At 39.6% G+C, this 17,122-nt stretch overlaps 2 protein-coding genes across 2 annotated transcripts in view; both read left to right on the top strand.

Annotated features, from left to right (window-relative positions):
* Window positions 1-720: 720 nt before the first annotated feature.
* On the top strand, window positions 721-5,051 carry LOC139726733 (actin CyI, cytoplasmic). The gene is made up of 4 exons (XM_071637726.1): window positions 721-846; window positions 2,620-3,009; window positions 3,250-3,496; window positions 3,773-5,051. Exons 2-4 carry the CDS (start codon window positions 2,644-2,646, stop codon window positions 4,288-4,290), a joined length of 1,131 nt encoding a protein of 376 aa, XP_071493827.1. The 5' UTR covers window positions 721-846; window positions 2,620-2,643; the 3' UTR covers window positions 4,291-5,051.
* An 11,494-nt stretch (window positions 5,052-16,545) lies between these two features.
* Window positions 16,546-17,122, top strand: part of LOC139726731 (actin CyI, cytoplasmic-like) — a 3,265-nt gene continuing 2,688 nt past the window's right edge. Inside the window, exon 1 of the mRNA XM_071637725.1 lies at window positions 16,546-16,663. The gene's annotated coding sequence lies outside the window, so the exon portion shown is untranslated. The remainder of the gene's footprint in view (window positions 16,664-17,122) is intronic.

Here is a 17,122-nt window from a genome sequence, read left to right as displayed (position 1 = left end):
TAACCGTCTGCAAATATAAGTAAGTGGACAACATTTTCAGTTTCACTTTCTTGCAAGTTCAAAAACATGGTGGGCTTGATGTAGATGTCGTGAATAGACATCGGTACAGCAACTGTTTGATAGCACACACACACACACACACACACAACAACCAACAACACACAAACCTCAAACAAGCCAAAAAGGAATCATAAGAATTCTATTTCAACATCACAGAAGATTTTTCATTTGTATACTCCGAAATAGAACAATAACTTGGGGAAGATGGCATGAAACCTCGCGTGTACCCTTTCTCCTACAGTATTTGAACGACGGTACCTGCAGAAAAACGTATGTAACAAAATTCGGATTTTGCAGACTAATTGAAAGGTCTATTGAGTGTACTCTAATTGTAATATTATTACAGTTTCATAGCTGTTTGAATGATTTTGATATGCGGAGATGACTTCTGCCTTTAAAATCAGCTGGCAGGCCAAAGTATAATGAGCCGAACTTCCTTCTTTACTGTGCAAACACTCCACATTACGAGGCTCGTACGAGCACACACACCCACGCTTCGAAGGCAGGGCGACCTTTAAATCAGCCACTTGTGTGAATCCAGGCGAGCGCACGCCCCTTCGCACAAATAGTCCAATGTCGACGGGCTTTCTGAGACGATCCCTGCTAAGAATATTTATGAATTCACCGAGGCGTACGATGCGTCCAAATTTCTCCTTATATGGTCAAATATGCTTCGCGTAGCCCGGTGACCATTATAATAACTGCGGAGTGAACCTCCGATTTGCCATCATTTCAACCTCAGACGAGCCAGCATACAGGTGGTGTACTTCTTCTCTCTCTCTTTCGGTAAGTCTTAGAAAAATTTCCTCAGCTTCTGCCTTCATACTGCAGAATTTGTGGAGCACCGGCAAATATTAGCAGTGGTTGTGCCATATATGGATACGTAGGGCATGTACCACCTTGCCGATTCGTAACACGTGGTTTCGCTGATATTTGTTCTGCAAGTGGAATATTGTGTAAACTGTATGCGTGATAAGTCTCTGTGTAGTTTGATGTGTTTAAATTTGTAGAGAACAAAGTTCACTTAGTAGAAGCATAGAGATGTTTGATGATGCTTGATGCGAATTTATTGTTGGAAGTATTCTTTTGAAATGTTTTGAGTGTGTGCCGAGCCAGTTTTGATTTTTGTGCATGATCCCGGGCCGCCCGGATCACTTCGCCACGCCCACCCGTTACTGTGTTCTGTGCTTGCTTGAAGCCAACTCGCTCGCCGTCGGGTGCTATTGAACTCGCACCCATGCGTTGAGCCAATTGACTTGATAAATTGATGGGATGAGTCGTTCCGAAAGTCTTGTACAGCATTCTTGATATTGGGATGCATGAGGCATTATTAAAACTTTTGTACATTTAATGTAGATAACGGGCAGATGATTGAATAATTGGTCATTTTGGACAAAGAGGGTGTGTCCGGCACTTGATTTCGTGCAGTTTTTAGGGACTGCTGTCTCAGCATTAGCCGCAACTCGGAGTTCCCGGCGACAAATTTGAAAATGGCTACATGTACCTCGGTTTTTGTGGATGATAAATTATGTTGTGAATTTTGTGATAAAGATTGCCCAACAGCCACTAATCATATCCCTTCTCCGAGTCTTGGCAGACTTTCGATGACATTGATCTTGCTCGTTCGGGTTTCAGCAACTAAATTTCCGACCCCTGGGTTAAATAGTCGAAAGACGGGAAGAGTGGGTCGAAGAAAATAATGCCGTTGCTGTAGTGTAGAAGATGCAGAGGGAATCGACGGCAGGTGGTTAGTCATTGTGTGAATCAGATATGGGAGTCAGCTGTGTGGGCGGACGCAAATTTGATCGTTGCTGATTGGATATTCAAATAACGCTGTCGTGTCGCGCTGTGATGCTATGGGGCTGCCATTGGCAGATTGCAGGCGGGCAGCTGGATTTGCATGTATAATTGGAGAGGTAACGGATCCATTCACAAATCCCATGCGCGGCTGCGCAGTGGACCAGGGGCGTGGCAGTGTTGGCCAGGTTTCATGTATTCAGTACGCAGGCGCAAGGGGAGGTTAGCGGGAAGTGGGTGCGGCTGAACCACGTGCTGGCTTCGTGCCTTTTCCTCGTTCCTCAACTGGTATAGCTACGAGTAGTTCAACAGTACTGCAAAGATGATCTAGACTTTCGTTTACTAAATGTGACTTAACCATTTTTTTCCTCCCATAAGCGTATTTCTTCCGGTCTTTTAAAATGATATGAGAAATGAGACCAAAAAAATTATCATTAATTTTACTCGGACATGTATTTTAACGCGTGTATGTGTTTATGCTTTATGCTGAAGTGGGTGTTCGTGTAATATATTTTTGGTGCGAGATGTTCTATCATGAACTTGAAGCAGCATATTATAATCTACTCCCCCCCCCCCCCCCCCCCCCCCCCATAAGTTCAATATTGGTGACGTCAACTAGTTAGGCGTTGACTGCCTACCTCGAAATTTTGTCCATCTATTTATCGGGTGGTTGACCTGACCCCTTGCGATATTTTGTAGGTCTTTATTCAGTTGCGGGGAAACTTCCAGTATTTAACCTTGTGCTTTCTTTGTCCATTGCAGAGACACTAAAACAAATCAATCATCATGTGTGACGACGATGTTGCCGCCCTTGTTGTTGACAACGGATCCGGTATGGTGAAGGCCGGATTCGCCGGAGACGATGCCCCAAGGGCTGTCTTCCCATCCATCGTCGGCAGGCCCCGCCATCAGGGTGTCATGGTCGGCATGGGACAGAAGGACAGCTACGTCGGAGACGAGGCCCAGAGCAAGAGGGGTATCCTGACCCTCAAGTACCCCATCGAGCACGGTATCGTCACCAACTGGGACGACATGGAGAAGATCTGGCATCACACCTTCTACAACGAGCTCCGTGTCGCCCCCGAGGAGCACCCCGTCCTCCTCACCGAGGCTCCCCTCAACCCCAAGGCCAACAGGGAAAAGATGACCCAGGTGAGCATAGCTTGACTTTTATATTTAACAGGAGATATGGTTTTAAATGATTACTTCACCATTCCATTCATGTTTTTTGATAAGATATGAAAGAAAATATTAGAAATGTTCTTTCTTTGCCGCCAAGTATAAAGTAAGAATTGAAAATCTTGACTTGTAATTCAACTGTATAATACATTGTTTTGCGATGCTGTGATACGACTTGTGTAATATTTCATTTATTTACATTGTTCTCTTCAGATCATGTTCGAGACCTTCAACTCACCCGCCATGTACGTAGCCATCCAGGCTGTGCTGTCCCTGTACGCCTCCGGACGTACCACTGGTATCGTGTTCGACTCTGGTGATGGTGTCTCCCACACCGTGCCCATCTACGAGGGTTACGCCCTTCCCCACGCCATCCTCCGTCTGGACTTGGCTGGTCGTGATCTCACCGACTACCTGATGAAGATCCTCACCGAGCGTGGCTACTCCTTCACCACCACCGGTAAGCACCTTATAGCTACAAAGCACTTCAGCATTTTCCATAATCTTTTGATAATTTTCCATGGAAGTTTCCAAGCTGACCCGACTACCAATACAATGAACGCTACCATATTAAAATACTGATCCTTTGGTTCATGGAATTTGGTAAGAAGATAAACAATTTCAATTCCGAAATTTGTACTTTACAGGGAGGTCAGAATCTCGTCTACCCATTACTTGTACTGTATATGATATGTGAGTGACAATTTTTTTAAAACTTGTTTCTCTTTATCTACAGCCGAGCGTGAAATCGTCCGTGACATCAAGGAGAAGCTCTGCTACGTCGCTCTCGACTTCGAGCAGGAGATGAGCACTGCTGCTTCCTCCTCCTCCCTGGAGAAGAGCTACGAGCTTCCCGACGGTCAGGTCATCACCATCGGCAACGAGCGATTCCGCGCTCCCGAATCTCTCTTCCAGCCATCCTTCCTTGGTATGGAGTCTGCTGGTATCCACGAGACTACCTACAACAGCATCATGAAGTGCGACGTCGACATCCGTAAGGATCTGTACGCCAACACTGTCTTGTCTGGAGGTTCCACCATGTTCCCAGGAATCGCCGACAGGATGCAGAAGGAGATCACCGCTCTTGCTCCACCAACCATGAAGATCAAGATCATCGCTCCTCCCGAGAGGAAATACTCTGTATGGATCGGAGGCTCCATCCTGGCTTCCCTCTCCACCTTCCAGCAGATGTGGATCAGCAAGCAGGAGTACGACGAGTCTGGCCCATCCATCGTCCACAGGAAGTGCTTCTAAACAGCTCGTAGATAAACTCGTGGTTATCTTACACTGTAGTGAGCACATGTCATGACAAACTGTACAATCGGGTAGTGCTTGGTATGGTCACTGAACATAACCAATAGAAATCATGTAATACCGTTGTGGATATCAATGATTATTCCCTTTTATCTTCAGTGTTGTAGTCGAACCGGACTACAGTATTTATTTCAGTCTTCATCGCTGTCCCTGGCGATTTCGATGCTCTCTAACAGTGACCACAATCACATCACTCCCGTGTTCTGTGCGCAAGAAACCGGCATTACAAGACTCTTTGCCTTAACACCCGCGCGCGCAAAAAAAAAAAGGTGGGGAGATCAAGGTTCTACCTGAACTTGCTTGCCCTCATCTCGAGGTTGAATTTGATGCTAAGACAAAAACGATTTGCCGAAAAGACGCAAACCCCTTTGCTTGTATGCCAACACATTTTTCTAAGTTACCGTTCCGTTCAATCTAACATCGTTAAAATTAGTATTAGATATGTGTAGGCATGGCACAAGATTTGTACCTCTTCTTCGTCTTTAAATTGGGAAAGTAAATTGCAAAAGGTAACATGCATTATAATCTTGAAAGAAAAAAAAAACAATTTAGATCTTATAAATCGCTTCATGGGATCATTGCATATTTTTGTTTCATATTGACACTGTATATATTTTGTAACTCTAAAAAAAAAGAAAAAAGAACACAACTGCAGATCTCAAACCGAGAATGCAATAAAAAAGCAGTACTAAGTATGCTAATTATGATCGTACATGCTTATTCATTATTTGTATTTCAGTTTGTGCAGGATGATCAATGATCATGGTGAATGAAGACTTGTGATATGTTCATGTTTGCGTCTTATATTGAGGAGCGATTGTTGACGTGAAATGATCATGGTGATAGAAGACTTGATGCGTTCATGTTTGAGTTTATTTTGAGGAGTGATTGTTGACGTGAAGCAGTGATGTAATTATGATTTTACTTTCGTACAGTGGGTATGGTGTGATGGTGCCAAGTCTCTGGGAAAGCCGTTTGCCAAGACTACGCGTGATGAGTTGTGATCTTTGTCTTGTGACTTTGTGGTGTACGAATCGTATTGCCGTAATGGGTATACACAAATCAATTTTGAAGTATTGACAGTAGAGATGATACATGTATGTACACCGTAAGTTACTACAATGTACCTGTACGCACACACACACACACACACTCACACACACACTCTCACACATACACACTCAAACTCGCACACATGAAACCACGGGGAGCCTTGCCAATTTTATACACGGGAGACCGAAACATATTCTTCGTTTTCATTTTTTTTTTAACACGGAAGACCAAGTATCAAGTTTCCTCACCTCACAAGGAACTATTGCTAGTACCCTTTGAATCGAGCCGAGCTAAACTTCTATTTATACACATAGGTGATGATAAAGCGTAAATCGAAACAATTGTAATTTTTTAAACACATTTATAATTGCAGCTGCGCTGGAATGAGTACGTTGTACATTGCTCTTGTACTCATAAGAACAGTGTACAATGAATTGCATTTCAAAGCAGTTGCATTTATCAAATGCGTGCGTGATTGTGTGTGTACGTGTGTCAATAGACTGTAGTTGAATGTGCACTTGTATACTTGCCGAGATTGAGCAATCAGTATCCCACCGTTTTATTTTTTTATTTTTTTTTTTCAGTCCGGCCGAAATTTATGCTGTACAGATTAATCCACCCTGGGTTGAAAATGTGGGAATCCTTTGCGATGAGGATACAACTGTAGAAAGTAAGGGTGCATGGAGAGAACGCCTTATCGGCCAATGAGGATTGTTTGGGATCAAGGGGGGATGATTATAACCCGGCAGCACCGTATTCCACGAGACCCGGCCTTCGGAGAAAAGGTTTGTAAATAAACTTATTCATTTCATTCATTCACTAGTGACTGGTTGATTGAGGTTCCATAAAAATAAACATAATAACGGGACCAGACAGCATTACAAACAATAAGACATATATCATTTGAAAGCATTAGAATTACAACATTCATGAGTTATACGAGAAAACGAAGTTGAACAGTGGTTATCCTATGTATACATGCACTACATGTTTTTGTTTTAATTTGTTAATCCCTTGAATAAAAAATAAAAACACATTTCAGAAGACTTGAGGCATACATTCTGACTATAAGTGGAAAGTGAGTTACGCTGTTCAAAGTATTCATGACTATACACAACTTCTAAGATTCATGTTGAAACTTAGATACATTGTAATGATTTAAAGAAGACTAGAAAAACTTATAGACCAATGTATAAAATGTATAACAAAGCTAAATGCATGTACAGGATTACTTGAGTATTAATTGCCCGGCAATGCAATAGGGATGCCTACACTTGCATGCACGTTGTATCTTAATTTTCAATGATTAAATATAGCCGTTTCCCCTCCCCAACTTGTCAAATTCTTGATTTCAAGAATTTGCACAGTGGCTGCGTACTAAAGATGAATAATAAAATACTCAATGTTAAAGGTATCGTAAAGTTTTGGTTGAGACCTAATTTCAGGTTTCTAACATTTTTTGGTGAGATAATGAGAAACCTCTTATGAAATATGAAAGAGCATGTAATTCTTTGAGGAATTGAACGTTTATTTGATGAAAATTGGTTTTGAAATGGCTGAGATATCCAAAAAAGAGCAATTCTAATAAAGTGTGGGACCCACACTTTATTACGATCGCTTTGTTTTACTTTGTTTTTGGATGTTGCAGTCATTCCAAACCCGATTTTCATCAAATAAACTTTGAATTCCCCTTAAAATAGTATGCTCTGTACTATATCATAAGTGCTTTCTTGGTATCTTGAAAAAATTTAAAAGCCCAATTTTCATCTACACCAATACTGTACCATCCCTTTAAGGAAATGCATGTTAATAGGAAGTGTCGACTTTCTGGTATGCTGCAGAATGTACGATATCGTTACGATGGTATCATACCATCGTAATGATGATGTTCTATATTCAGGAGAATAAAATACACCTGTATGTTGCTTTACTTTTCCTGTCGTTGTTGAGTATTACAAAATCTGTCTTAATTCAACATAAAAATGCCGCCAAATAAAGCTAAAAGTAGCACTAACGCCGGTACCAGCAATGAAATTAACCAAATAAATTTTTTTGTTAATTTCATATGCAATTTGTATAACATTCATGATTTCAAGAATTTGCACAGTGGCTGCGTACTAAAGATGAATAATAAAATACTCGATGTTAAGGAAATGCATGTTAATAGGAAGTGTCGACTTTCTGGTATGCTGCAGAATGTACGATATCGTTACGATGGTATCATACCATTGTCATGATGATGTTCTATATTCAGGAGAATGAAATACACCTGTATGTTGCTTTACTTTTCCTGTCGTTGTTGAATATTACAAATCTGTCTTAATTCAACATAAAAATGCCGCCAAATAAAGCTAAAAGTAGCACTAACGCCGGTACCAGCAATGAAATTAACCAAATAAATTTTTTTGTTAATTTCATATGCAATTTGTATAACATTCATGAAAAATTGTGAGGGCATGACATAATCAACTCGCTCATTTGAATACTCGTAAAAAGGACTGGTCAAGAAATGTCTTCCGAAAAAAAGTAAAGTTTCAAAATGTCATAGCTTTCCTATTTCTTAACCGATTTTTGTCATTTTTGAAACGCTCTGTAGGAATCTTGTTTCTCGTTATTTTGCAGTTTATCTATTGTGGGATGGATTTTTCCTTTTTAAGAGTTACTACGTTTGAGTGAAATCTATAATAGCAATGTACGATGTCAAGATCTGATATTGCTGATGTTCTAATTTTTCTTTTGCGTCAGCTGTGCATGCAAATCCATTCTTGCAAATGATCTTATACAATATGTTACAGATGACTAACATTATCTAAAACAACAGCAAATACCTTGCTCGCTTTACTCCTCTCCTCTAAGTGATACTGCACGCTCCTAGTGTTATAGTTTCAAAGCGTCAACAATAGATATAGGGTGTTTTTTTTCAGTATCGTAGCTATAGTTCATCCCAAATATCGTGAAATAGCAAATTGTTTATGTAGCATGACGTTGTAGAAAATATTTGTAATTTCTCTTGTAATAAACTGTTGATAGAATGAAATTAAAACTTGCCGCAGCTGGGGCTGTCACAAAAGTCAAAGGTGCTTACGACGCTTAATGAAAATACATTTGAGAAAGGTTATTTTCATTGGTTGTACTATCCATTGTACAGAGATAAATCCATTTTTCTTTCCATCCTATAGCTGACTCCACCGGTCAAGCATCCACGTGTAGTCGTGTATGTAATCTCTAAAGCAACCATGCATGATTTAGGTCTTCTATTTCATAACTTCTTACCCAGAACTGTAAGAATCTGGAACAATAATATACCTAGACTTCGGGTCATTGCTGTATCACCAAGTCATTCGTCATCTTATGAGCTGCTGCTTGACAAATCGTCAGAGAGACGTATGGAGCCTCTCATTGGATCCTACATGTTTTAATAACAGAGGTATGTCTGTCTGTTTGTTTCCTTTTTTTTGGTACTGTTTCACGTCTTTCCTCGCTCCCTACACGCCTACATTTTATTGTGAAAAATTATAGGTTACATAACGCACATTTTTGCCTCACCATGATAAACTGTCCTCTTGTCGGCACACAGCATGACGTCATCCCAAGATAGTTTCGAGGAGCTGTAGCAAAACACCTGCTGAAAGGACTATCTTCTCAAGTTCACGGTTTTAAAGGTTAATAATTGATGGTTTTCCCACGTATACGTTCTGGCTTTGTTTGGTATCTCTACTCACAGTTTGTACGCTTTCGTTGTGTATTCTTCTCTGCGTTTATACAGCACATTCCTTTTCAATACATGTACGCCTATACGCAATTCGTATACTGGATCGTGCACATTCTATCATGGACCTGCTACACTTATGGACTATGAACGGAAGTTTTTCTTTAATTACATCATCAACCCCGCCACCTGATTAATGTGCATCTTAATGAGTGCATTCAGATGTTCGTACATGGCGATTGGATAATCGTGCATGGTCACTATGACAAAAGAACCACTTCCCTCATTTCGTTCTTATTTGGCTGAAATGACTTTTCAGACTTAGAGGGAAATTTTCAGGCCAGTTTAAAGTTAGTCTGAGAAGGAAGAATAAGATACTACGAGTTCAACGGTAAAATTTTGATTGAAATCGGATGAAAAATAAGGAAATTATGACATTTTGAAGTTTCGCTAATTTTTGAGGAAACAGTTCTTGAACGTTCAATCTGAATATTCAAATGGCAAAGTGAGCATGTCATCCCCTCACAACTTACCATATACTTTGTACATAAAATTTTGAAATTTCCAGTGTTTCATCCAAATGCAATTATGCCCGAGGCTCAAATCCTGTATTCTGAAGTTATTCAACCAGGAATAATATCATGTTTCAGACGTCAATGACAGAAACATTGAATTTTCGTCACTTTTTGTACATGATCAATGGAAAATTGTGAGTTTATGACATGGTCAGCTCACTCATTTGCATATTCATATCCACTGTACAAGAACTGTTTTGCAGAAATTAGCGAAACTTCAAAATTTCATAACTTCCTTATTTTTCATTCAATTTCAGTTAGATTTTTACCCTTAAACTCGTAAGTTTTTTCTCTTTCTTATCAGACAAACTTATTTTGGGACTGGATTTCCTCTTTAAGTGCCTTAAATAAACACCAATATTGGAGAGCAGCACACCTCAAAACATAACAAATTTTGTGCCACAAAATTGGTAATTAGGCTACTTGAGTGGACACTTGTGGACAAGCGTGTAACGTTGCTTAAGTAAGACATAGACCTACGCGTCGTCTACAGTTGATGTCTATGTTTATTTTGAAACCATGTGTGAAAAATGGGAAGAATTAGATGACAAATCAACCTGCCAAAATATTTGCTTTGTCTTATTACGTAGTTGCATTTCGCAAATGAAACTGCCTGTTATCGATGAGCGATTGATTTCCCAATATGCACTGCACATGCATATTTCTTGATTCAAGAGTGATATTTCTTCTGCGCATGTATTCTTTTTTTCTTTTTAAATCTCTCAAAGTGTCGTCTTGTTTTTATCCAGGCTGGCTGTCGGCGGTGATGATGAGATCAAAGCAGGAAAGCGTGTTTAAAACGTTTTTGTGACGCTTTTGACAGAAACAGGTGCATGAATAAATTAACGAGCGATGATTGTCCATGTGTATAATCTAGGTCCGTGCTACTTTGATGTATTCGGCTTGGCTGTCTGTTATTGTGAGGAAATACAGAACACGGGAAATAAAATGTAAAGTGAAATTTCCACCACTGACCGTCGCTGGTGTTGCAGGTTGAACGAGAACTGAATAATTCACCAACGTGAGATAAGCAGAGGTGAGTAGGAGCAAGCATTACAGATACAATGAAGACATGGCAAGATAATTGTGTGTACAAAGGGCGTGCGTGACCGAGTAATGTGCAAGCAACCTTTGGACTGTCGGGCATCACTGTATTATCCTTCTTACAACTTTGCAGTTATCGTTTTAGTATATTAGTAGATCAATATGCAGTGCAGTTCTACTCTATCTAATTCAAGTTGGCTTCAACGAAATAAGAAATTGTGAATTTGTGTATAGACAAGCTACCACGAAGCAGATCTGTTAGGCCAGGGAGGTGTCTCACCTCCCTCGTTAGACACAACCACACGTCCATGCATACTAGATGATGTGGATAATCTCCCATTGATCTGCACACTTTTCTGTATCAAATTCCCTTTCTAGTAGGGTCTGTGAGATGTATATTCATAATTCCGTTTCTTTAAATTGGATCTGTAATTTGTATATATTCATAGAGTCAAATTATGTTGTGTTTCGGTAACTCAGAAATGACAACTTACAAGGAGGAAGAAGCGGTTGCTGGCTTATCGACCAATCTAAATATCTTTGAACATAAGCCGGTTCGGAGTTAGCTCTTGGGCACACTGGTAGGAATGACCTTTCTTTTTTTCTCAGTCGGTTAGGGGCACTTCACACTCGTTTTCAGAGCGGCATAATGCATTAGCTTAATACATAACGATTCATGAGATACATCAATCCTGTTCAAACAAAGAATGAGCTTGTGTATGTAGACCAGTTGACAAGAATGATCCGTCAATTAACATTTGGGAAAGCATCCATTTCATTATTTTGCATTGAATGTATCAACAATCTCTTTTTATTGATATTGGCAAATACCACTTTTGCTGTCAAGTTGATGTGCTGGTAAACAGCATTTATAAGGATTACATGAAAAATCATTATGTCACAGATTACAGTTCTACCATTCTGATTGTTTGATTTTAGTCTCTTGTTGAAAAAGAACTTGAACTTGAAGTGACATGGTGAGCCAGCCGTCGCTCATTGGTGCACATGCACATACAAACAAAAACATTATGTTTATTCGTATATGTATATATATATATATATATATATATATATATATATAAAACATATACATATATTATATATACATTGATATTATATATGTATAGTGTGTTTTGGGGTGTGCTATATCATAGAAGATATCTGAATAAATTGGAATGACAACTTTCATATCGATATGATCAAAACAATTTCACAACAGCGATATAATAAATACGTATAATGATTTAGGTATAGAGTCTATTTAATCAAACTTTTCACATTTTTTAACCGTCTATACCATGAATTCGCCGCTGCAACTAGGCAATAAGTGCTTGTATTGCATTGATAATCGATTCAGACAAGCAACATTCGACATGGTACTATCGCTGGTAAAGAAAAAAAGTAGAAATTTCTTAAGAAATGTGATAAATATCCATTCGTGCAACATTTCACATAAAAGAAGGACAAATACCGTAATCCGAGATTAAACATTAAGTATGATACGATGATAGATTTCATTTCATATTATGATATCAGTATGATGTAGGGCATGCTACATGTACACCACTGCTGTAGATTATTCTTCCTCGTACTTGTCTTGAAGCAACTCTAAATCAGGAATCGTCTGCATTTTATTTTGTCACCGCCAGCCTTTCAGTTATAATAAAATACTATTAATTGGAATATGGGAAATTCCAAGTCTTGCAATGGTATCATTTGACTTAAATTCAGTCGACACTTCCCACTTCCTCATTTATGTCTACAATGTTGTATAAAAAGATTTTCTATATCTACAATGTATAAAAGATTTGCTTTTATTTCTTGTTTGTTTCATTCACACAATTCATGTTGATGCTGTACAAAACTGGCTGTGACTATTCATGCTTGTCGCGGATGGCGTAAGGGGATTTCCCCCAAACTACTTCCCCCTCTATACCTGTGGACATAGCTCAGTGGCCTGACAGTTCGTAATTCCTCTTTGCGCATGAGCAGAAAAGGTCATTTATACTAACAGGCATTTTGGTTTGCTAATTCATTGAGATAAGCATCTGTGATGTGATGTGATGTGATGTGATCCTTATCTAAATGGTGCTTGCCAGCACATCTACCTGACAGCAAGCCTGGTATTTGAGTTGGCAATATCAAAAGAAGAAGGTTGTTATTGCATTCAATAGAACACACTGAAATTGATGCCTGCCAATGTCAACTGACAGACTATTCTGGTCACATGTTCTAAACGCATGCATTCTTTGTTTGAACACGAATTCAATAAATTGTTACGTCTAGCAACCTTATGCATTATACCGAAGTGCCTATAACCAACGGAGAAAATAAGAAGGGTCATTTGTACTAATGTGTACATGAGCTAATTACGAACTGGCTTTATAGGCCTATACTCTCAGCATGGAGCTATAAATCTCAGCCTAGTTTCTAGACTATTATGTATATAATTATAATGATTGTATCCAGTCACGTGTCGATCTGTGCTCGTTCGTGCAGCAGTCATATCCATGACGGAATAATTTTCAATCAGTAAACTTCCGCCTCTTTGCATTTGGCTTATCTTATCTCATCAGACAAGCTATGTGTACTTTGAATGTGATTTTCTAATAAATGAAGTAAAATGAAAGCAAAGAGAATGATGCAATTAAGTTTCACTAATCTCAGCCAGAAATAAGGAAGTTATAACATTCAACTTTCAGCAAACTTATATATGCAAATAATTTCATCAGGTAATACTGTCACATGTTACTCCTCAGTTCCTCAGTGCTTTGTGCAAAAAAAAAAAAGTTTGTACAAAACCGTGTTTATATTCTGGTTGATGATTAATTAGCATCTACCTACAACCCTCTAAAAGTGAAATTGTAACTCTACCATAATTTCTGCTACTGTTCGGTCATACCCACGATATAGAATGAAGTAATGGCAGCTAAATTATGTAATCATCAGTGTTGTGTTCAGTTTAATTCTAATTTATCAAAGGGTAAACATATATCCCAAGGTCTTCACTCTGCGGCTAAATTTTAGTCATTGGAACCTTTGGCATTTCGTAAACTTTTAATTTTATCATTTTCAGGAGATATAGCTAATGGGGTTACGGATATCAATATCATATTGACAGGACTGAGTAATAATCGGAGATGATCTAGTAATGATATAAAATTATGACTTGTGAATAACACTGTTAGAGCCAAGTGTCTTTTACGGCTCACCATGATCGGTGCATTCAATCCAGTGAGGTTTCCCTCTTCTACACATAGTTGTGACAACAACGGCAACAACAGCAGCAACAGCAGCAGCAGCAGAAGCACCACCACCACCACCACCAACAACAACAACAACAACAACAACAACAACAACAACAGGAGAACATAATTATGTTGGTCTGTCTTTATCCAGCTTGTCTAAAATATACATTAAAAAATAATAATCACAGGTGATGTCTGAATGCGTCATGCCTCACACCTGCGATTACTCCAGTCCTCAAGACTAAAACTTTTATACAATATACTCAACAGACATGCAGGGAGCTTCATTTAGAAAAAAAAATATTGGCTGTGGTTGACCAGAATGTGTTCCTTTACAAGTTCTATCCTTCATATTTGGAGGGGCTGCTTTGGCTTCTTGGCAGATCTGTTCCAAACATATTGTCTAAAAAAACACTTGGCTTTTTGTGTGACAAAGTGACTAAAACAAAATGATTGGCTTTGAGAGAAGCCTCTCATAAAAGTGAAAACCTCTGACAATGTGTCTGGGAAATTTCACAAGTTAGAAGGAAAATATAAGGTTTTAAATCAGGCAAACATGAAACTGTGTTCCTTTTTGGAATGAGTGCACTGTGTGTGATTTCTTTCATTATTTTTTTTTTCAATTTTATTAAAGCACGTGCCCATGCAGAGTATATTATATGCGCGTGTAAACTGATAGACGAATGTCCCGACCCAGTACCGCGACCTGCTTTTATCAAGGACTCGAGCACTCTTTACTACAGGTCACATAACATTGTCAATCAGTAAACACATCCCTCGGGGAACAATATATATGACCTTAACATTCTGTTGCTGGCTTACTTGTAGCTGCCATCATGATAAAACTTATAGGTGTCAGTGCTTAGAGAATGCAAGGAGAACAATTAGCTGACCACGGCGTTTAATTCTGCCGAGTCATTCGGTAGGACGGAAACTACGCGTAGCAGGTGCAATGATCGAGATCGCCTTGATACCTTGAGATAAGCATCCACGGCTCTGTTGATACACTTCTCAGGTTTTCTCTACTTGTCATGTGCTAAAGTACATGTATGATGGGGCGTGAGTGAAAAATGAGACTTGGGACATAATTTGCCCTATCTTTAAGCAACTTTGTAAATATAAAATGCGATTGTTTTAGATGCATTCGAAGAGGTAGTTCAGCAAGGACTGGTAAGACTGTGTATGTTTGTTTGTTTGTTTGTTCATTTTCATCTGAAAAGATGGCTGGATATCCCATATTCAGCTACACTAAGCTGGTCTTCCATGGGGTCCAGTTGGATGTCAGGCAGGACCACTTCGCCGGGTAAAACACCCTGCTCTTTGCGATGAATGAATGAAGCGGGATCTTTTACGTGCATAAATTGTGACTCTCTCATACACGGAACCTCCATTTTATGTCCTATGCGAAGGACAGAGTGTTATGCCTCTTGCTAGAGGGGACGGTATGGTTACACACAACATTGCTCAGTCCAGACTCGGGTTCGAACCCGGGTCCTTAGGATCGTGAGGCAGATGCGCTACCGACTGAGCCAACTCACCGTATACACAGTATACTGTGAGGGAAATTGCCGGAAACACCCAATGAAATCCTGCACTACTAGTAGGGCCTATACGAAGCAATTCTCTCCGAAGCGCAAAACTCAGTGATATCAATGACAACAAAAGTCGCATGCATTTAACTTCCAAATGGGATGGGATGGAATTGAACTTCAGTCACTAAGTATTATCTAGATATGTCTGAGTGGGTTCTTCATGCATCGATAATAACGCCACAACCTCGTTTACGTATAAATAGAAGCTATCACGCCCAGCCGTAGTGGGGCAATCGTTACCCGGTGCCCTGATTTTCAGTCGAGAGGTATAAAGGTTCGTGTTGATAGTTTTCACGGCGGTAATTTCTACGGGTTGGGGAGTATAAACATAGATAGATAGAAAGGAAAATAGATAGATAGATAGACAGACAGATAGATAGAGTGATAACTAAATGAATAAATAGATGAATATACAAAGAAGTATACAACCGCAGCTACTGTAAAGACCCTATAAGTCGAACAGTGTTTTATAATGTTTTATTAACCAAAAATACACAGATAGTGTTTTGATAAATGCGCTAGTGAGTAGACATGACGTAATACAATCAATATCATACGTTTGTTTTGTAACGGGCATCGTGTTTTGATGTGGCAAACATTTCTGGACACCTACACACAGTGGAATGTTTCTTGCATTTCAGAAGTGAGACTGAATTCAAACTTTATTAATCATTCTGGGTGCGGGCCTTCCAATGTTCGTCCTCGACTATCGTGTTGCATATACTGACATTGCGTGTATACATTATTACTCCCCCCCCCCCCCCCCCCCCCCATTGACTTGGTTCGTGGATAGCAGCATATATCCCTGTGATATGCCTTATCGTGACCTGAATGCGCAAACACACTCCAGAAGAGCAAACACTCCTAGATCCACTCGATGATGTAAATCAGCATGCCGAGAATATGACCATAAATGGTAATGATTTTTGTAGGAGCATGCCATGAGCAGGTGGTTTTCCGTTAAATAGAGGTGCACCCACCAGACACGCCCTCACTCATCGCCAGATCAGTCCCAGCAGCGAAACCAGCTCAGCTCGTCGACGGCACGGATCTTCGTCGATCACCCCGAACTTCTCACCATCTTCTGTCAAGGTAGGCGCGACAGTTTCCGCTCTCCAGCTCTGCTTCATGTTGTGCTGCGCAAAGCCTTTATGGAGAGGCTCATTATTAGTGATCAGTCGTTCAAATCCTGTTGAGTGTTTTTTTCCCCCAAGAAGCTTTTTTTTCTTCTTTTTTTCTTTTATATGTTGCAATCAACGCTTTAGCTTTCGATAGTGATTTATTCGTTTCCTTGTTTCCGCCTGACTCGACACACTTGTAAAAGGAAAACTCCAGGAAAAGCCAGACCAATTCTGAATTCCGGGTGGTTGATTTCACCACGAGATAACCAGGATGCGGGTGATAATCCTTTATAGGATAATGCATCAAGGACATTATCATGTGACACATTCTATCTGCTAGCCACATCATTATGCAAAGTGAGGGAATTCACTACGAATCTGGTCACAAACTGTATTTTATAGTGACTACATTGATGTATTTTTTACACTT

The sequence above is a fragment of the Diadema antillarum genome, unplaced genomic scaffold (genome assembly GCF_040938485.1).
Source record: "Diadema antillarum isolate AM-2024a unplaced genomic scaffold, OU_Dant_1.0 seq00000097_RagTag, whole genome shotgun sequence".
NCBI classification, from domain to species: Eukaryota; Metazoa; Echinodermata; class Echinoidea; order Diadematoida; family Diadematidae; genus Diadema; species Diadema antillarum.
The sequence above is the reverse complement of the archived record's forward strand: the minus strand, read 5'-3'. Positions and strand labels throughout refer to the sequence as shown.